General features: G+C 41.9%; 1 protein-coding gene across 3 annotated transcripts; it reads right to left on the reverse strand.

Moving 5' to 3' along the window:
* Positions 1 to 1337: 1337 nt before the first annotated feature.
* Positions 1338 to 15808, reverse strand: hps3 (HPS3 biogenesis of lysosomal organelles complex 2 subunit 1). Of its 3 annotated transcripts, XM_079739891.1 has the most exons (24): positions 15682 to 15808; positions 15038 to 15164; positions 14886 to 14957; positions 14526 to 14619; positions 13592 to 13665; positions 13298 to 13510; positions 12761 to 12821; positions 12180 to 12268; positions 11937 to 12054; positions 11559 to 11712; positions 10732 to 10850; positions 10429 to 10606; positions 9404 to 9485; positions 8939 to 9099; positions 6989 to 7097; positions 6447 to 6718; positions 6143 to 6320; positions 4359 to 4592; positions 3883 to 4080; positions 3446 to 3619; positions 3185 to 3289; positions 2233 to 2442; positions 1877 to 1964; positions 1338 to 1671 (listed from the first exon to the last, which is right to left on the reverse strand). In XM_079739891.1, the coding sequence occupies exons 2-24, from the start codon at positions 15086 to 15088 to the stop codon at positions 1544 to 1546; spliced, it is 3162 nt and encodes a 1053-aa protein (XP_079596017.1). In that variant the 5' UTR covers positions 15089 to 15164; positions 15682 to 15808; the 3' UTR covers positions 1338 to 1543. The 3 variants fall into 3 exon arrangements, with proteins under 3 accessions (XP_079596017.1, XP_079596018.1, XP_079596016.1); XM_079739892.1 differs by having other exon boundaries at positions 10768 to 10850; positions 15038 to 15783; XM_079739890.1 differs by having other exon boundaries at positions 15038 to 15783.
* Positions 15809 to 21378: the final 5570 nt, after the last annotated feature.

Here is a 21378-nt window from a genome sequence, read left to right on the forward strand (position 1 = left end):
TCTTAAAAAAAACTAGGGCTATTCAAACACAACACACAAACACTTACATAGTAGCTGAAGTAGTCATCCTCGGTATCCTGTACGGAGACCACGGCGCGAGACTCTTCCGAGGCGAAGAGCTCCATCTCGATGTGCTCCGTTTCCCAAGCGCGGCTGGCGTCTTCTCAAGCATCTTCATCCTCTTCTACGGCTACTACTACTACACTCTCTTCCTTATGTCCGATTAAGGCCTATTTTCTAGCTCATACGCTTATTTTAGCAATTAGCTGCTCGTTATCTTTCGCTTACAGCAGCAGCCGCTTCGTATATAGATGTATGTGGGTCACCGTCAACAAGCCCTGTGTTTCACCCTCTCTCTAGTTAATTTCTGTATCTTCTCCTCAACGTGTCAAAAAAAAAAAAAGTCTGCACACAGCAAGCTTGTGATTGATGACAGCTGAGCTGGTTGATTGTGTGTTGGTTGAAGTGACACCTGGACCGAAAAAATGGGAAAAAAATGAACTTCCAATAAAACCAACCAAATGTGCCCAGCCACGTGGAAGTAATTCAGATGGTTTAGTTCTTCCTTGTAGTTTTATATTGCATTGTCTGTGTGGACATTGGAATGCAGTTCATCCAGTGATGCGTATAGTAGCCTACCTTTGAGGACAGCTCAAATGCTGGTTGATTGTGTGTGTTGGTTTATGCCCTGGTGTCTAATTTGTTAATAAGATAGCCCATGACTATCTTTTCAACAACTTACTAAAGAGAAGAATGACATCTAAGCTATTACAGAATCTCCAAAGAAAAACGATATGCCTAAAACACCTACATCATGTAGTCAGACTTTAATTGAATTGATATTTCAGCCATATTTAAGCATACCGTCCACACTACGCGATTACAAAACTATTTTCCAAAGTTTTGAACCCAAATACAAATAAACTTGATTCAAATTAAGAATCCCATCAATATTGGTTTAATAACCCAAACCCCTTTTTACTAGGCACCCATAATAACCATAATAAGACACATATGGTAGACGTACTTCATATGTATTATAAATTGTTTTAATTCTCAGAAGAAATATGAATAAAACAATCAATATATATAATCAAATTTGCAGTCAGGTATAAACACGTTAATTGTCTACTCTAGTAATCATAGCACATCAGCAACATTGTAAAGAAAATATTGCATGAAATTACCAATTCACAAATAAAACAATTAAAAATCTTGCTCTTTCAAGAGCATTAAAAATAAACTAAATATGAGAACATATAACATGATTTAGTCAATTCACATTGCAGCAGTTATAATACATCCTTCATTATCTGATGAATGATTGGATCCTTGGGTTGTAATATGATCACAGAAAAAAGCAAACTTCAAATCAAAACAAAATAAATCGGCCCAGCTACCTGGAAGGAATATAAATGGTTGTGTTCCATGTGTGATGGAATGCAGTTAATCATTACTGGAACATGCTCTTGTATTCCTGTTAAGTAACCGAGTAACTTCATGGAAAGTCACAGTAGCATGTGTGTGCGTGTGTGTGTTTCTGTTAGGCAAGTAGCTGTCTTTGACTGCATGCCAAAAGGTGGGGCAAAAAGTACAGTGCTGTTCCATCGTCAGGCATCAGCTCCAGGAACTCAATTGGACTCATCTCTGTAGCCACAACTAAAAGCGTTTCTGGGGGTATGAAGACATTTTAGATTAGAAACACAAGCATTGTATTGGGGTTCAGGCCCCATAATCTGATACATCTATTCTCTACATTCTATTTTTATTAGTTTCCATAATAACTACCCTTAAAAAGACGGCAGAAAGACAGAAGAAAGCAGCAGCCAATCACATTAATCCTTATAATTACTACTCTTTAGTAATTAAGGTGTACCTTCAAGGGCAGCCAATAGGATGCGGTTCTCAGTTTCAGCTCTGGTCCTATTACAGAGCTCAGGGAGAAGCTTCTGCCACCACAATGCCTGAGGAGAATATTTTGCTTGATCAATTAGTCAAAGAATATATTACTTATTTATTACTGCCCCTGCAGTTTTGAAAAGATCCAAAATCTTTAGCCAACTCAATCATAACTCAAACTACAATATTTTCACAATTTGGAAACCCTGAATAGAGAATAAATCCAAAAAAGTATTCAAGTTAAAGCAGTAGAAGAGTTTGAGCTGTTTGATAAGGGGCATTACTTTGTTGTGTATGCGTGCATGCCTTTGTGTGTGTTTGCATGCCACAGACCATATATGTCTCCTGTAGGTGGTGATTGGCGTAGGGGATGATGGCCTGAGGACAGTGGTCCAGCAGTTTCTCTATGCAGTTCCCATGCTGCCCCCTCCTGGTGGCGCAGAGCACGTGCAGGCTGAGACCCCACAGGGTGTCCCCAAGGGACAGCTGCTCTAAAAGAGGCTGAACAGCTCCGATGGGCATGGAGGGACCGCATAGGAGGGACTACAGAGGGGGGGTAGTGGAGCACAGTGTTACTGAAATAACTGGGGAAAAACTGGTGTGAATGCTCGATTATAATCTGAACTCCGTTCTTTTCGTGACGAAAGTACATTGATGGCATGTCTAGAAATCCGTCTTGGCATCAGTTGATATTGATGCCTGCCTTAGAGAGAGGGTTAAGCTTCTCAAACATCTATAGTAGCACTTAGGGCTCGAGATTGAAATTCGATTAATCGCCCAGCCCTAGTAGCACTGTGTTGCGCAAAGTTTATTAGCGTTAAAAAGGGATGACAGAGTTAACGTGGGTTGTTACCTCCCCCCTCCTTCCGAGAAGTCTCAGCCCCGAACGCATTATTTAAATCTGAGTGTTTCTCACGAGATAAGATGAATCATGGGGTTGAGTTACACTCTGAGAAAAACCTGTCCAACCAGCCAGTGTCTGTGGTCGAAGTACAATCTTCAAATCACTAACGCCTTGTCCTTAACAGAAATGTCTCCAACAAATGACGTAGATGACGTTGACATGCTGTATCAATTTAAACCCATACTTGTCATGACAGGTGTATTTATGGCAAGAAAAAAATATCCAAATAACCACGGCCTACCAGACAGTATAGATAAAAATGATTGAGTACCTCAACATATTGACTGTGTTGAAGTAAATCCACACACAGAACTGTGTCATGTTATAATTGTTACTTGGATAAGGAATGTAAGGGCAGAATACTTGAATTCTAAGCCTTGCCTGGAGTTTCTGTAGTGCCTCCTGCTGTTGGGAGCCGGTATTGCTAGCTGGAGTCAGAATCCGGAGCCAGGGGTACAGCATACCATAATGGGAGCAGGAGTTGATCTGAAACACATGCACACATCAAATTAAATGAGATTCTAAACCCATCTTAATTCAGGCATATAACATGATTAATAAGTAATAACATAGCGCAAAGAGGTGGCAGTATTTAAAATGGTTGTCAGCTTTTCCTACACGCTGGGTCTGTCTGTTCCATACCAGGTCCTCTGTGCTCTTCAGTAACTTGCTTGGGGCAGCCATGCCACTGGTGAGACGGTCAATGTAGACAACAGCCAATCGGAAGAGGAGCTCCTGGATGATGGCTTCCTGGGTTGAGGCCACAAGCACTGCCTCCCAGAAGTCTACCAGCAGGCTGTGCTCACAGCCCAGCTCCTAGATAGCAGGTCAGCATGGGGCTTAGAAGGTTACACAACAATTATGTGTTACTTTCTACTACTTTGACTGTGACATGTTGTGTTGTGAGTCTATAAAAATCAACCGTGTCCTTATGACCCATGATCCCATGTATTGTATTGTTGATAACCGTACCATCCTAAGCGATGTAGAGTAAGCATTGTAGGATTCCTTTGATGAGGGAATATAGTGCACATTTTATGATCACGCGCACGAACATACACAGACGCGCAAACCCCCACCTTGAAGACTTGGTCAGCCTGCTCAAGTTGGACCTTGTTGTTCTCGTGCAGGGCGACCATGGCGGCTGCCAGCAGTCCGGGTTGGTCCTTTCGGAGCTGGTTGGCCAACTGGGTGGGCCGCACCTGGGTATCCCGGCCTCCACTCCCACCATGCAACAACAGCCTTGGCTCTTCAATAAATCCATACACTAACAGCATCTGCACACAGACACACACACACACACAACAGTTTTCATCTATTAGAATCCATTATTATTTATTATCATTATTCTGTAAAAATGTGTTTTTCTGAAATCCAAACGAAAGCTTCGATCAAATTATTGTTTTATGGCTTATGACAAGTCAAAGCATTGAAGGACCTTTCCTAATCTGTAAACATTGGTCTTGTCTCTAAAATAACAGTACACTTGGTTTAGTATGATTTGTTCAAAAGGACAGAGTGTTCACCTTGAGGCATTTATCCCTCTGACTCGTACCTCTGCGTGTTTTTCCATCAGCTCTGTGTAGCGCCGCAGGTCATCCAGGCGCAGGGACATGGTGGCCATGGTAACCGTCAGGGGAACAGACATCCCTGTGGCCTGCTCCAGGTGCTGCAGCCGCCTCAACACCTTGGCAGGGCTGACCTCTGCCATGGCAGGACTGGCGCACACGGTCACCAGCTGAGAGGGTTCTGTTTGGCTGAAGATGGCGACGATCTCATCAGCGGCCTCCTGCAGATGCAATGTGATGTTTGAGTTAAAGAAGAAATAAATTCTGGGCCCCGTAAACAAGCACCCTCTCATTTTTTATTCAATAGTCCCACATTTTAACACATTGATAACCCAACATATTAGTCGTGATATCAGGGTAAACAACTTTTAAACGAGGCATGCCGAAAGTTGTGATATGTTGTTTTTGTCTGCACAACGCAAGGTTTGAGATGTCAACAAACCATGCAATGATTAATTTGTAATAGCTGAGGTCTTGCCTTGGAAGATAAATATTTAGTGAAAATAAGGATGCTTGCTTTCTGTTTATTGATGCATTTGTCCTTCTCCAGGAATGACACACAGCGAAGAAATTGGCGTCTTAAGTTTTGACCCCTAATATTGAGGTAGGCTTACTACACTACATAATAAAAGAAAGCTTACTAGTGAGCATACTTAAATTGAACTGTGTTCTTTACTTTGTAGACGTACCCTGTCGACAATTGAAACCCTCTCCCAATCAAAAATGTAAACCCACATTACAGTGGTTCAAGGCATGAAAACCTGAGAAAAAAAAAAGTTTTTTTTTTTTTTTAATCAGATGGCAACATCTGATGAGTACCTTGGTCAAGACTTGAGGCAAATAAAGTTAAAATAGAGCGAATAGATTTATAGGTTTAGTAGAGGTAGGTTAAGGCAGAATATCCATATAAAAACAATAAAACCAATGCAAAAGTACCAATCGTTTGAAAGGTCAGGGTTAAAAGAAACACTGTGTTAGGATTTAAATTGGTACCAGGACACTGGGTTGTCAATTTATGCTGGTTTCATGCCATCCAACACAATTTTGATGGCAAAAAAAACATAATTTGTGGTTGAAACTAGAAATAGTGATGTCGATTCTTGATGGTTTTTGCCCTCCAGTTCAGCAAGTTTAGCTTGGACTGATGGATACTTTTGTCTTAATTTATTATTTGTGAGGATAATATGAAGTGAAATGATTGATATTGCTGTGCACGTGCTCAGTATTGAATATATACACCTGGTTGTAACCCTTGCTTATTAGTTGGTTTTAGGTTCGAATTGTGTTTCGAACGTGTACGATAGATTAAAAGCTGCGAATGTAGTCGTTTTACAGGTTTGTCACATGTGCTCCACTTACTTTTGATGATACTAGTTGGCAGTTTTTTTCCCCTTAGTTCGCTTTCATTGTTCTTTGGGACCCAGATTACACTTTCTTGGGGAAAGACGTGACTTTGTCACAGTGCACGGTGCTCCCGCATCAGCCGTCATACGGCTCGATTAGCTGCGTTTAGAGACGAATCCTACTGTGGATTTTGCGCCTTTTGGAAGAGCCTCAGAGAGCCTCCATTTGTATTTATTTTTACACAAAGTACAGTCTAACAACTGATTTATTCAGCTACCTCTAATTCAGTTGTGACACTAATTACTGTGTGTGTGTGTGTGTGTGTGTGTGTGTGTGTGTGTGTGTGTGTGTGTGTGTGTGTGTGTGTGTGTGTGTGTGTGTGTGTGTGTGTGTGTGTGTGTGTGTGTGTGTGTGTGTGCCTCTGTACCTGGCTTAAGATCTGGTCCAGTTCCTCCAATAGGAAATGTTTCAGGTAAAAGAGGAAGCCGGGACCGTAGGTGCATGGACTAATGGACAAGGGGCGGTTTCTGGACATGACTTCTGTGATTGACAAGCCAGACATCCTATAGTATGGGAGTGCTAGATGACAGTCCTTTTGGTTGCCCCTAGACGAGAGGAGGGAAGAGCAGAGCTTTACTTAGTGGAAAGTTTGTTCTGAATAAAAGCCAAAAGAGATGTAATGCAGCTATGTGTGCTTCTGGCAGTGCAGCTGTTTATTGGTTTCAGAGTACCTGCTGAAACAGTCCCCAAGCTGGGCACAGTTTTCTCTGAATGCTGTCTCCATCACTTGTCTCTCTGCCTCGCTGTCTGTGAATGCGTCCGTGGTGGGCCTCTGGGCCTTCTCTCCGTCTGTGGCCATGGGGGGCAGCTCCCTGGGCTCTCCCTTGGCAGTCGGCAGGGGCTTGGTCAATGAGGCACGGAGGATAAGGTGTGCCTCACTGAGGAGGTGGCGACAGCTCTCGCCCATCGGGTGGGTTTCTGCGTAACGGCAGCTGTATTCCACCTAAAATGCATGTCAAACACATGCACACACAGACTAACTTAAGTTTGCAGGATTCCAACAGAAAAAAGGCTTTTGGCCAAAACCGATCAACTGCCCCACTAAAATACATTTCTACATTCTACTTACATAAAAAAATAAAATCATTTTGATTAAGTAATGAAGAAACCGGGGGTTAAATTACTTATCCTCTAAAATGGCAAATAGCTGCTGTGTCCATGTATTACTTATATATATTCACTGTGAAACAAAGTGCCCGTGTTTGTGCTTTACCATCTCGTGGTAGAGTGTGATAGGGGAGACTGTGTTGACCACGTACAGATTCCATCCATGCCCGGTCACGCTGGGCGCTTTAGGACGGGAACCGACCCACTTCTTGCTCCTGGTGTGAAAAGTCAAACACTGTCAGCGAACTGGGCGTTTTTTGGACACCGCTTGGGTCAACGATTCAGCCATCAGTATTCTTGTGAAGTGGCAATAATTGAACATTGCATGTCAGAAGTCCACCAATCTAACCTGAAGTAGAGACACTACACTCAATTTCTTCTTGTATCACTATGCCTTTTGGTACTTGAACTGGTAGGATGGGCTGGTTTGGCCCTGCTCCTCCTCTATACATAGCTATCCAAAGAGATCACTATGATGTGACACTATGAATTTTACCATGAAATTGATTTTGAGTACACTGCACAATATGGGTTGTCCGAAACTAAAGATCTGACACGTGGTCCATACCTTAAGATCTGATTGGATGCTTGATAGGGCATGAGATCATAAAGGAGTCATTTGATGATTTAGAAAAAGATTTATTCATGACTAATGACACAATAATATAAGGCAAAAATGTGGCTCTCTTAAAAGCATCTTCTGACATAGCAAATGCATCTGTAGCTGGTGTAGAAATGCGCCCAATACATTAATTACAGATTTAGAAAGTTCTTAACCGTTATTGGAGAGTCTGACTGCATGAAATCATCACAGCCAATAACACAATTATAAAAACTTGGCTATTGGTGCTATGCAATGCATCAACTGAATAATCATTTGTGTACAAAGCATCATGAAAATTATGTTATAAGTTAATATATTGGAAAAAACGTATCTGACTGCAAGACTGGTGCTTAATTGATTTTCAAATGTAAGAGATAAAAAATGTACATTTGTTTGATTGTCGGTTCTTGTGTTTGTGTGTATACTAACAACGTTCTCATTTAACTGCTTGCTAGAATGAATGGCATGCTGTTTGTCAGTCACATTTGTGAATGATAGTGTCTTGGTCAGGTGCGTTTGTCTGTGTTGGTATGCCTCTTTGTTTAGAGCGCTATGATTAGTTGGTAAGCACACCTACTGCAGCTACACACACAAACTCATTCACTGTGAGGGAGTTAGGCCAGTTAGGATCAGCTGAGCTTCGGAACCAAACCAGCAAGGGTATTACTATTAGACCAAGCCACAGAATAGAATGATGATGTATGTATTGAAATTAAATTGATAATCTCATATTTAAAATAAAGCATATAGAATTAATATTGATTTATTCTACAAACTACAAAACTTAAGTATTTTGTTGAGAGAAAAAAGTGTGGGTAGGTTAACTATAAGTCCCGTTTAACATAACAGCTATGATCACTTTACTGTTACTTTGCATCCATTCTAAATCAATGATTGATTTATATATCAGTACAATTAAGTTGCTACTAACCCATAATCTCTACTTGGGGTGGGTGCCATGGTGTGTGAAGGTGTGGCGGCTTGGTCTGAAAGTGACCCTGGAATACAGAGGGTTTTGGGCTCTTACAGAAAGGGCCGGGACAGTAGACTCTCCAGAGCTGGCGTGGTCGCGGGATCAATCCCCAGCGCCAGGAAAATATCGGTCAGCATTGAGTGCTCTCTAAACTCACTACAATAACAACAGTAATGATGAACGCACACTCCGTCACTACATTGCGACATGCTAGTGAGCAGTATTTCCCGCTCTTGGGCACAGATACAGACAGACAGACACACGTGCAGTCACTGGTGCGCGCACACACACACACACACACACACACACACACACACACACACACACACACACACACACACACACACACACACACACACACACACACACACAGGCCAGTATTTGTGGTACTCAGAAACACATCAACAGCAGCCTACTAGGGGCTTAATACAAACAAAGAAACCAGAGCCCCATCTGCCCACTGCTGACGAGCGACTTACATGAAGCTACGCGTGTGTGCGGCGCGGTCGGCCTCCTCTGGCGGCTCGGCGTCGGCAGCGGAGAGCAGCATGACGTGGCGGCCCAGTACACACATTGTGCGCAGGCCGATGAAGAGCTGCATCCGAAGGGCGCACACCTTCAGGCTGACCGGGGGGCAGGCCTGGAGGAACACGTCCACACCCACACACAAACACACACAGCGGACAGGTTGTTCGAATATGACTATGCAGTAAGCCCTTTTGTTTTATAGTTACACATAGACATAAACCCATTCTGATTGTGTAGCAGGATAGAGTAGAAGCTAAACAATGACATAAAAACAAATAATTTGCATTTCGGGAACCACGTTAGCTAGCACCTCGTTCAACTTCCTTTAATTAGGGAAACCAATCATATTTCTCTATTGAACAATGACGTAATGCTTATTTGAGGATGGGGTAATGGTAAGGGGCTAGGGCTCCTACCCTCATGGTGGTGTCGATGTAAGGGTCTTCCACTCGAGCTGCTACTGCTGCACAGCGCACAGAGAAGCACTGCAGAGCACTCCTGACACACCGAAAAACACACACAGATGCAGGGAAGAATTGAGGCCTCCTTGGGGACTCACACTTAGTTTACGTTTTGTAATTTTAAATTTTTTGGATTATCCACACTCAAAAGGTTTCAAATATGTGGCATTGCATTCATCACACATATGTTCATGTGCGTTGTGCTCTTTAATAAACCCTTACGAGACCCTCCTGCATTCCTTCCATAAACCAACAAGACATCCTGCACACCTCATAATAGTGGTGTCGAGATGATGCCTCATGAAACATCACAGCCTCTCAACCAGATGAACCACCAAAGTGGTTCGACCTCAAAGCTTCAAATGAGTACGCTAGGGCCACCTAGTGGTGGTTGAAATTAGGATGAAGGAAAAAGAGTTTCCAGTGAACCAAACCCAAAATGTGATGTTTGCTTTGTGTGCTGATACAGCATCAAATCATTTGAGAATTAAAGTAATTTCAGTGATACATGTGTGTGAGTGTGCCGTTCATAAATATCTCCCGAGCTCATGGTAGAAAATAAATCATTGGGCAAAGATTTGAAGTAGTCATCCCGGGCAAAATAAGACTTCATCACCTACAGTACTAATAATTGTAATAATAATGCTTGAAGTGATATCACACTGCATGATGACTGAGAATGAGAGTGATTAATTGAATAGCCATTAAAGTCATCTTGGAACAGTGTAGTGTCCTCTTTTTGTTAATGATGCACCAACAGCCCGAGATGAAGCCTCAAACATCACACGCTGCGTCATTTCGCCTATGTGAATCCTACTCGATACAGAGCTTTGCTGGGAGAGGAGCTGACATACTCGACACATGCCCCGATGCCTCGACGCAAACCATAACATCACTACCTCATAATACCCATGTATGCATCTTCATATTCCAAGTGTGGGATATGGGAGCAGGACAACCTAAGACAACAAGACACCCACTTTGTGATGACATGCAGCAGGTCGTCTGTGAGCACCGCCCGCAAGACCTTCTCTGGGTACTGATAGGCTGACAGCAGCTCCACTCCGCCCCTCAGGCTGTAGAGGTAGCCGGTGGTGGGCAGCGAGAAGAAGCAGAACACACAAGACGGCTCTTCCGGGCACTGCATCGACTTGTTTCCTGGAGCCAGGAGAGGGAGCGACAGAGACAGAGACAAAGAAATGGAGAGACAGAGACAGAGATTAAATGAAGGAAAGAAAGAAAGAGAGTGATTAAGTTTACTCGACTGCAAAGAGAAAACAAACTATGGAGTAATCCACTTCTAGCTCTGATGCACCCACTGGTAAACATTGGGTGGAGCTGTATGGAGTGCAGTTTGGTCTCCTCCACACTGCAGCCCTGGAAGAAGTCGGGTGCAAACCGCCTGGGATGAAGAGAGAGAGACGGAGAGGGAGAGTTGTTGACGGAAAGACAAAGAGGAGCACTGGAAGGTTCATTTCTGGTTTAACATTTAAAAAAGGGCATTATTACTACGGTATAGATGAAGATAACTTATCGCTGTTGGTGACTGTGGTATAAGTGAAATAAAATTCAACGTGTCCCGTTATTCGAAAAGGATGAGCAAAATTTATTCCAATTTTATCCTTCCTTAAAAGACAATTCTGGTATTTTCAACATTGAGTCCCCTTTGTGGTTTGTCTAGGATGAATTAGAGTGGTTGACACCAAAATGTTGACTATTGGTCCTGTCTCAGGTATTTGGCTCATTTCGAATCGCCCCTGCCTACTTCACAATGGCTGGCTACGGGCATTCACAAACCTTTTGTAAATCCATAATCAATAGATTTACAAAATGCCAAATCGAAACGAGCCAAATACCCAAGACAGGACCAATATTCAAAATGTCGGTGTCAACCACTCTATTTCATCCTAGACAAACCAGAAAGGGGGCTCAATCTTCAAAATACCGGAATTGTCCTTTAACACACTATGATTGCAGGTTATTGATACAGTAGTATAGTATTCTGAGGATGTATAAAGACACACACACACACACACACACACACACACACAAACCGATACACAAACACAGAATCCCACAAACTCACCCAAACACAAACACACCAACCCACCTGTAGAGAACAAAGGAGAGTGTGTATTGTCCCGTTTCCTCCATACCCGTCTTCTCTATGGTCACGGACAAACCACAGTCTCTTGCCCGCTCTCCTAGTAACTCCTGATGGCGTTGCAGGACCAGGAAATCCCCGGGATCCTCCCCTTGATCCACTGGAAAAACACAATTGATCCATTGATCAATTTGATCCTTTGCTCAAATTGACCAATGGGAACCATGGTATATGGGAACCATCAGTATAAATATCAAGATTGCTTTGAGGAACAAAGTTGGCGTTGTGCCAGTTAGACCACATTCTATCCGGTTTTATTGAGGATCGATGCGAGGATGTGGTGTTTAGATTTTACATAAGGAGAGTTTGATTGTGTGTTTTTACCACATGTATTCATGTCTGCCAGTTCTTCTGCCGTCTTGGGGTCCAGGCTGTAGTGGAGTTTAACCACAAGCACCTCCAGCTCTGCGTGTACTGCTACGTATCCTGCACACAGCGCCACCTGGAGAGAGAGAGAAGGGACCTTTACATTTAGGTTACATGAAGGAAAACATTTAGTATGTTGGTTGAAGTGAATGGACTTTGTGTTGGGATACACAATGATGTCGTCAGAGAAGAGCAAAGAACCTGTTGAGGTGCAAGTCCAGGAATGTGGAGGATGACCGAGCGTTCAAAATCCAGGACAGAAACATTTGGGTTTGAAGGAGAGTTTGGAACTATAGAAAGAAGAGGAATAGATTGACAGACATTCTCCAACTCCCTTCTGAGAACATGTTGAAGTTGTTTCAACAAGTATTGTTGTGTTTACCATAAACATGTGATAACATCTGGGAGCTGGAGTGGCACATGGTTATAATAAGTTAGATAGACGCAAAAGGGCGGGAAAGAAAAGGAAATAATTATTTCTTCCTCTCAATCCATAACATAATGAAAATATACACATAAATGAAAGGGTCCTCCTGACACGTAATAGCTGCATACATGGATTGCCTCCATGAAATAAATCCACTGAAACCAATTTTTTGCCAAGACATTTACAACAAAATGCTCAGATTTTATTGTTTTTTTTCCTATGCAATCTATATTCCACTTTTTCTAAATGAAATAACTCAACTAACTTGGATCGATAATTATAACAAGAGCAAGCAGGTTCAAATTTTACTTAAGTAAGTTGCTTCCGGTGTATACACCTTCTGCAGTTGACTCACCCGGTTTCTTACTGTAGCTCGGCTGTGTGTTCTGGGAGGAACTCTGAGGGTTCAACTGGTTCTTTCAAAAGAACAAAAGAACAAATGAGGCATACAGTAGCATCAAATAACAAGACCAAGTAGAAGCACTACAAGGGACATGAATGACTTGAGTGTGCAGAGTAAAACATTGGGTAATGTCAGCACATAATGTCAGTGTCTGTTAAGAAACTAAACGTGTTGATATTGGTTGAGAGTCTATCAAATGGATTTAAATGTTCTACCATTGTGTTTGTACTAGCTGCAAGCCAAACGATGTTCATATATATACTGACAGTCTGGAAGTAAAGCAGACGTTGGGTGTTGGGCAAAAGCGTTTAATGAAATTGGGAGAAGAAGAATTATAAAGCACTCCAATTCCCATTTCTGCACATACCAACTCTTTTAACCATTAATCAGTAGGGTGGGTGGGTAGGTAGGTAGGTAGGTAGGTAGGTAGGTAGGTAGGTAGGTAGGTAGATAAATAAAACAAAAATGATGTGCTCAAACCAAGTATACCAAGTTATGTTGGCTCTCCCGCCTCAAGGTGAACAAAACTAGGGTTTTCTCGCAGGCCACCAGTAGATCCCCTGTTACCGGGCAACATGCCATGGCAACGGGCCGCTCCGACAATGGGATCTCGATGATCTCCATCTGAGCTACGGCCCACTGGGATGCTCCGCGTAGCAGGTGGCCCAGCATGCGCACCCCTACGCGGGACTTCTCTTCTGCCTGGATGGGTGAGCAAGCAGAAGAGAGATTAGCAGCCACATTGATTTGATTGATTGTCTGGGAGGGAGTGTTTCTGATCACCTGGTAGCGCCAGTTGGTGTACGCTCTGAGGTAGGTTGCGCTGTTCTTGTCCTCTATCGTCACCAAGTAGTCTCCTGGGCAGCAGGTGATGAGGTGAAGTAGAGGAGATAGAAATTAACTTTTAAAAAGGAGACCAGTGTATACTGTCATTAGCATAGATCTCCCTTGCTAATGACTTTGACCACATGGCACATTGCCATGTATGCTGTAACTGATATTCCCATCTTGCATGCAGAAAATGTGTATGGAAACACACTTAGGCGCAGAGAATCCAACCGTGACATCCTTGAACATGCCCTTTCAAGATAGTGCTGGCTACTACTGGACATTGTATGTGAAATCTAAAGAAGCTTGGTTCAGAGCCAGCCAGAGAGGCCTTAGCCAATGAGCATTGGGTAAACTGTGAACACTTGGGCACATAGGTTTTCTAACAGACGGTGGAAATCTCTGGTTAAAATGATACATTGAAATGACACTGATTTGACCTCCTTTTTTACACTCCAATTAAAGGGGACATATCATACCACCAGGTGTGAGTGTGATTAGCCATTACAAGCCGTTTTCAAAATGTGCAGCATTGTGACATCACAGGTGGGCGTGTCCAACTAGATGTGTGACGGATAGATGAGCAGTGTTTGCTAGTCTACTGGGTAGGCTGGTAGGCTGATCTATCCAGCACACATCTAGATGGACACGCCCACCTGTGATGTCACAATGCTGCACATTTTCAAACCTGCTTGTAATGGCTAATCACACTCACACCTGGTGGTATGATATGTCCCCTTTAACCTAAAAAAATTGTGGACAAATAACTTACACTAATAATAACTCTCACAATATCACTGCGTGATTGAGTGAGTGAGTGAGTGAGAGAGAGATAGAGAGATAGGCCTTTGCCACATGAATACAGAACTTGATGGAGAGAGAGAGAGACCTATAGCACTGTACTGGATAATCCTGGGGGTGCCCATGGTGGCAAACCGACACAGGAGGGGACAACCTTCCTGGTCCAGACTGTAGGCCTCCACCTTTAGTTGGTTGGTCAATGGCAAGAAAATAACAAAAAAGAGAAGTTGAGATAAACACACAGCACTGACTCTGAATAATTGGACATCTGGATTTCAGTTCAGTGTGTACAGAAAAACCTGTTCTGCTTTCATCAATGCAGGACCTTTAACAAACGCTCAACGGGCAATTGAAAAATGATCCAATAAAAAAAAAAAAGTATGTTGTTTTGTGATTGCAAATGATTAAGTTAATCGAAACCAGACAAAACAATAAAATTCGATGGAACCTTGCATCCTCCTGTGGCCACAACAAATATAACTCCTCCACCGGAGCACAAAAGTCCTGGTTCCTGTTCCACCTGAGGAAAAGAAAGAGTACCGTCATTCGCTTAACTTTAGATCAAGTATATGTCGTAAGGCAAAATGGAGCATCACTGACCTGTACGATTTGTTGCGACGCAAAAGGATGGCAGTTGTATACGTGAACCATTTTGACTCAGGAATCCTCAGTCCAGATTGAATTAATTGGGAGGTCCTGCGAAATGCTTCCTTGGCTTATAGTGGTACTGTGGGAGTGAATGTTTAGTAGCTAGATTCCATGCCTTCAAACCTCAGGCATTAAGTCCCGCGAAGTAATTCAGAAGGGACGGCAGCGGCGACAGCGCAACCTCTGATGCAAAGTACCGAGATGGAACCACTGTTTACCGCCAATGGTTACCGCCAATGACACGACGGAAATGTAGAAAGGCGACTTGTAAATCAGCTGAATGTCAGCAATCGAAATGCCTTTTCCTATCAGGGTTCGGACGCTTTCCCTTTCTCTCTGACCTCGCCCTCTCCACTCTGCAATACTTGTTAACAATACTGGATCGATAACACTTGGAGTACCTCGATCTGACGTAAGCCCAGAAGACTACTGGGAGCGAAATAAATGTTACTAATCATCTGTTCTCCTCTGTGTGTGCATGTGCGTGTGTGTGCGTGCGTGTGTAATCGATATCACATGCTACTGTCTTGTGAGTAGCATTAATGCACTGATGATGCTGACGGCCAGGGAATATAATAACGTAGGCAGGTACTTACGTTATGCAGATAATACGTCCATTTTCAAAATAACATATTAACAATAGTCATATTTGACTATTAAACGCATCCAGGTAATTCACGCTGCAAAGTAGGAAGAAGAACTTCAACGCAGCACCAAGCCCCGCCAACCTCGTCCGTGATTGGTTCATGTTTCTGTTTACAAAGTCGTTCACATTTCTATTGGCTATTGGCCCGTCCATAAAGTATCTGTCATTGTAAAAATATAACATGTTAACTTCAGAACAAAAGTTTAGTATTTATAATACCCATTACTTTGATGACAGCTACAACATGCAAAACATAAGCCTCTAGAAATAAAAATATAAAAATACAAAATAATTGTTATTGTGTTGCTGCATCAGCCCTCCCTGTAGTATTAGAAACGACCATAGGAGGACAGCCTTGAGTACAATATAAAAACATGCGTAACGTTATTTCTACTTATGCAGAATCTATAGGCAATCTCAGGTCAATACTTTTAACCAACTAAAAAACAGTATTGTATAACAATAGAAAATGTATATCTTAAATTCACATTGCTGTCCATTGCTGAAATATCAGTCGTCGAGACTTCTTTTGACTTCACATATCACCCAAATAATACATACTGAAAATCATAGGTAGGGAGAGAAATAGATCAATATGAAATGTGAAACAGCTCAATTTCATAAAGTTTAGACACCAAATGATGTTACACTTATACATTTAAGATAAACTTTAACAGAGAAAAGTGAGAGAAAGGAAAATAATATTAATCAAATCAGATTATTATTATTTTTGATTATGGTTTTCTACCAAAGAAGCAGATTCAATCATTTCTTGTTGGGATTTACATGATGATAAGTATAGCTTTATTCGTAATAGTCAGCCACATTTTCCTCCTTCATGACCATAGCATGTCTAGAGCCAAACTGCTACACGTTTTTACCCACAGCTGACTTCGTTTATTCCATAGGCCTATAGAATATAAAGACAAAGACAATCCATACCCATACTTATATAGTAAGGCAACTTAAGTCATGCAACTTACTTAATAAACTAATCGAAGAATACATTTTGAACTACTGAAAGCAAATCCGGGTTAACTTTTTTATAGCAGATGAATATCCTCCTAGTTAAAACAAGCCAGCTGTTGTTTTTGGGGGCATTATTCAGGATTATTAAACACCAAAACCATATTGAAGGTATGGGACCATATGGCTTTCTAATGTATGAGCGCTCTCTCTATCTCTATCTCTCCGTGCAGCGTTCTGATTCACTCCCTCTCTCTCTCTCTCTCTCTCTCTCTCGCCTTCTCTCTCTCGCCTTCTCTCTCTATATATTTCTCTCGCTCTCTCCCGCTCTCTCTCCCTCTCTGTCTCTCTCTCTTTCTTTCTCTCTGTGTAGCTTCATCTCCTGTTCTCTTGTAGTCACCGATTGTCAGGGTGAATAAGGAGCTGTAAGATGGTCCCGTTGGGTCATCATTACGTTTGCTAAATTACATTGGATATTACTTTCCGAATGAACTCCAATCAGAATAAAAACAAGAAAGAAACTTCCTCGGAATTCGTTTGATTGCCCTTCTGTCAGCGACTCTTCTGCGGTATATCCGCGTCAACTCAGGGCATCCACCGTTTTTGCCCTGGGCTTCAAGGTAAGTTGCATGTTGTTGAAACAATAAAATGAATTCAAACAAAAATATAAGCAAGTAAAACCTCTATATGCACGTTGTTCTAATGTGTTAATCTGTGCTATGACCTCTATCTCAGCGGAATTGACTGCATATTAGTCAATTCATAAACATAACAACTCAAATGGTTTAAAAACAATGTACGAATAATTTTAGGTGTAGCATACTATGCAGATGATGGTGCACGGAGGTGCAAGTTTAGAATGAGTATTTATAGGGGAGATATTGGACCAAGATGCTCTGTGGCCACGTGCATAAAGACGAGCGCACGACGCACGCATCCTCCACGGGGAAGGATGCCCTTACCTCAGGCCGGTCATTGAAATGCCATTTTCCCTATTATAATTATCCTACTACGCTTTTGAACTATTATTGCTCATCAATTCAAAAACGGTGGTTACTTACACCTTAGCCTATGTGTCGAAAAGCATACTGAACTTTTAATTGTATTATATGAGGGATAGGATATTTGAAAATTAAATTTCAGCCACTTACATTTGGATAAACAAATAGACTAATTAAAATAACTACACATACCGTGATTGCTTAATTAAGTTTAACTTGTGATAGCCATACATCAATAACTATTATCCAAGATCATTTTCTGAATTATGTAATAAAACAAAAGGAGACCTGGTCTAAAACCAGGTAATGTAATAGCCTGATAATTCTCCTGAAACTAAATTATTTTCAGCTAATGATAGCCATGGACATTCTATTTGACCGTGGGGCTTTGGAAATGAGTATGGAATGGTATAAATTCTGGGGGAGAACAGCAGATAATGAAATACACAGTAAAATCTGAGCATTTTGTTGTAAATGTCTTGGCAAACGCAGAGAAACAGTAGTCACGTTTCCATCTAAAGGGTGAAGCGAATCTTTAAAAAGTTTGCAAAAAATTCGAAATAGGTGCGTTTCCATCAAGTAGTTGGAGAAGAAAACTTAGTGAAATATTTAAAGGATACATTGTACATATTTATAATTAAAAGAAATTTGTAGCAGCTTTTATACCACAGATACTCTAGGGTCTATAGCATATAACCGCATTGTCTGATTACAGTTTAATTCATTTTTCACAATTTACCAGCTCTCGTTTTAAAGACTATTCACCGCGCAATTCATTTCAATGGAAATCGCGACGGTCTATACTTTCAACATAAAGTGTACATATTTATAATTTGAAATTCGCCCCAGCCTTTATACCACAGATACTATAGGGTATATAGCATATAACCGCGTTTTCTGATTACAGTTGAATGCATTTTCCACAATACCAGCTCTCATTTTGAAGGCTGAGCAGACAATTTGTCTAGAATTACTTAGTGGATGTCCATATACCAGGGATTAATGGACACGGTATAATTAAAGGATATACAAACATAGCCATCCTATATCATATCTATATATATATCTCTCTATATAAATATCTATATATATATATATGATATAGGATGTCTATGTATACAAACGCTTAAATATATATATTGACGCTGCAAGTTGATGTTGGCAGGGTTGCTATAGAATTGTTCAGTTAAAGGCTGTAGAGGAGAAAGACTACATGTCTCGTATGTGACGTCACGCTCCCTGCGACTGGCGTGGACAAGACCGACAATCTCCTCATCGGCATAACTAAAACTCTCCACATGCCCTGACTTATAATATATATAGACGTATATAATTTGCGTTGAGAGAGGCGAAGAGCTGTAGTTCACAAAGCGGCCTCACACAAAACCTGACATTATCAAACTTCTTCGTGAAAATGTTTAGCTTTCTTTGCATGAAATATGATCATTTAAATCCACAAACAACATATGTGTAATCCAGGGCATATAAAGACTGGGACCAGAAAATAATTACTTTCTCTCCATTGAAACCAATTCATATTTTTCGATCTCATAGGTCCCATGGGCTCTACCGGAAGGGGCGGAAATCGGAAAGACGTTGTCAGTCCTGTGTGTTCAATGTTCGCTAAGGCACCGCTGTTTCGAAAAGTGTGTTTCCATTTCCCATTTTGTGCGTTTACTCTCTTTCGCATTAGTCAAAAACCACCTCAAGCGAGCGAGAAACTTTTTTGCGAATTAGAGGATTTTTATGCGAATTTTAGTGTTTCCATCAGCGTTTACTGATTCGATACTTCAAAATTCGCATTAAAGCAGGGGGATGGAAACGCAGCTAGTGAGAGGCACAGGATTTTGCACAGATAAGCTGTTTGTTGTTCTGTGGTTCCCGAACTACAAGCCCAGATACGCTTTAATATACCCCTGTGTGTGGCATAACTTGGAAACAGAAAGAGAAGGACAGATTGTGTGTGTGTGTGTGTGTGTGTGTGTGTGTGTGTGTGTGTGTGTGTGTGTGTGTGTGTGTGTGTGTGTGTGTGTGTGTGTGAGTACGTGTGTCTGTGTACACATACACACACTCCCCGAGGCTTCAGGAGCTTTCATGTGGCTCCACTGCAGTTAAACACCTAGAGAGAACTTCAGAGTGAAGGGAAGGGATGAGAATGAAAGTGAGCGAGAGAGTTTGGGGAGCAGGGGTGTGGGGGAGAGGAGAGCAATCAGTTCAGGTGGACTGAAAACAAAGAAGTAGACAAGAGACACACATAAGGACAGAGGAGAACGATGGGGGAAGGAGACAAGGATGCAAGGAGTGAGGGAATAAAGGGAAAGGAGGTCCGTAAAAAGAAGTAGCAGGGAGAGGTGGAGAGGTGACAAAAGAGGCAGGAGTGAGGGACAGGGGCAAGAGAGGAGGAATGTCAAAGAAAAAGGGATTGGTGATTTGCTCATGAAAGAAACAAGCGTTTATCTTCACCCCCCATCGAGGCTAGTAGACACCCGTCCCACCCTCCAGCCTTGACCAAGGGCGTAGGAACCGGGGGGGACGGAGGGGACGTGTCCCCTCCAATATTGGAGACAGGCACATTTGTCCCACCTAAAAATTATACCGGGGGGAGAACAATATTTTATTTTTTATTTTGAAAGCGCAACACAGCGTCTTGTCACCGCTTCTTATTCTAAAAAACTGGATGATTGAGCGTGCAATTAAAGAATTTATTTGATATTTATCAGTTCATTACTGCCATCAAAATGTGTTTTCCTTTACATTTACAAATGTATCTTTTTTGTAGAATAAAATATATTTGTGAATTTTTTCAGTGTAGTTAATTTATGACATATTTCTGTTCAAACCATTAACGGATCTGTCAGGTTTCCGATATGTGTCCCCCCCAATGTTAAACTCATTCATACGCCCCTGGCCTTGACTAACAGCTTCTCCAGCTACCACTCCCTCTGCAAGCTAATTTTAGAAAATACATTCTTTGCGATATCAACAACTAGCCTTCTCAAACATAAAAAAGGATCCAGACCCCTGTAGATATGTTCTTGTGGCGAGACACATAACCACCCTGCAGAAGGAAAAAACTTTTCCCAGACGTTCACGTGCGTTCACAGTGCATACCTTACATTGCTGATACTGTATTTCATGAAGGATCAACTTATTTCAGGTGCAGTGCCTGCACCAAACTCTCTCTCACACACACACACACACACACACACACACACACACACACACACACACACACACATGCACACACACATACACACACATACACAAACACACACACATGCACACACATAAACGCACACAAAAATTCCAGCACACACACACAAACCCACGGACACACACATGCACTTATTTACACACACACACGTAGGTCTCACACACACTCATATAATACTCTTGGGCCTGCCTTGGGGGCCTATCTGGCAGAGTTAAAGCCACCTTATGACTTGGGCTATGTTATAATTAGTTGGTGTCCCATCCCCTTATTTACCGTATTTCCCGCACTATAACGCGCACCCGATTATAAGGCGCACCTTCAATGAATGACCTATTTTAGAACTTTTTTCATAAATAGGGCGCACCGGATTATAAGGTGCATAGCATAGAAGATACTGCAGTCAAACGTTTGACTTGGGATGCGTTATGCATCCACTAGATGGAGCTGTGCTAATTGTATAGCTCGT

Source organism: Pollachius pollachius (genome assembly GCF_949987615.1).
Source record: "Pollachius pollachius genome assembly, chromosome: 7".
NCBI classification, from domain to species: domain Eukaryota; kingdom Metazoa; phylum Chordata; class Actinopteri; order Gadiformes; family Gadidae; genus Pollachius; species Pollachius pollachius.

Excerpts from the sequence above, each read along its gene's own strand:
- hps3 (XM_079739891.1), bottom strand. The coding sequence starts at position 15,088 with ATGGTTCACGTATACAACTGCCATCCTTTTGCGTCGCAACAAATCGTA. Across the intron at positions 12,822-13,297 it reads GGGAGAGCCAACATAACTTG|AACCAGTTGAACCCTCAGAG; the intron begins GTATACTTGGTT and ends TTCTTTTGAAAG. Across the intron at positions 2,443-3,184 it reads AGGCACTACAGAAACTCCAG|TCCCTCCTATGCGGTCCCTC; the intron begins GCAAGGCTTAGA and ends CCCCCTCTGTAG.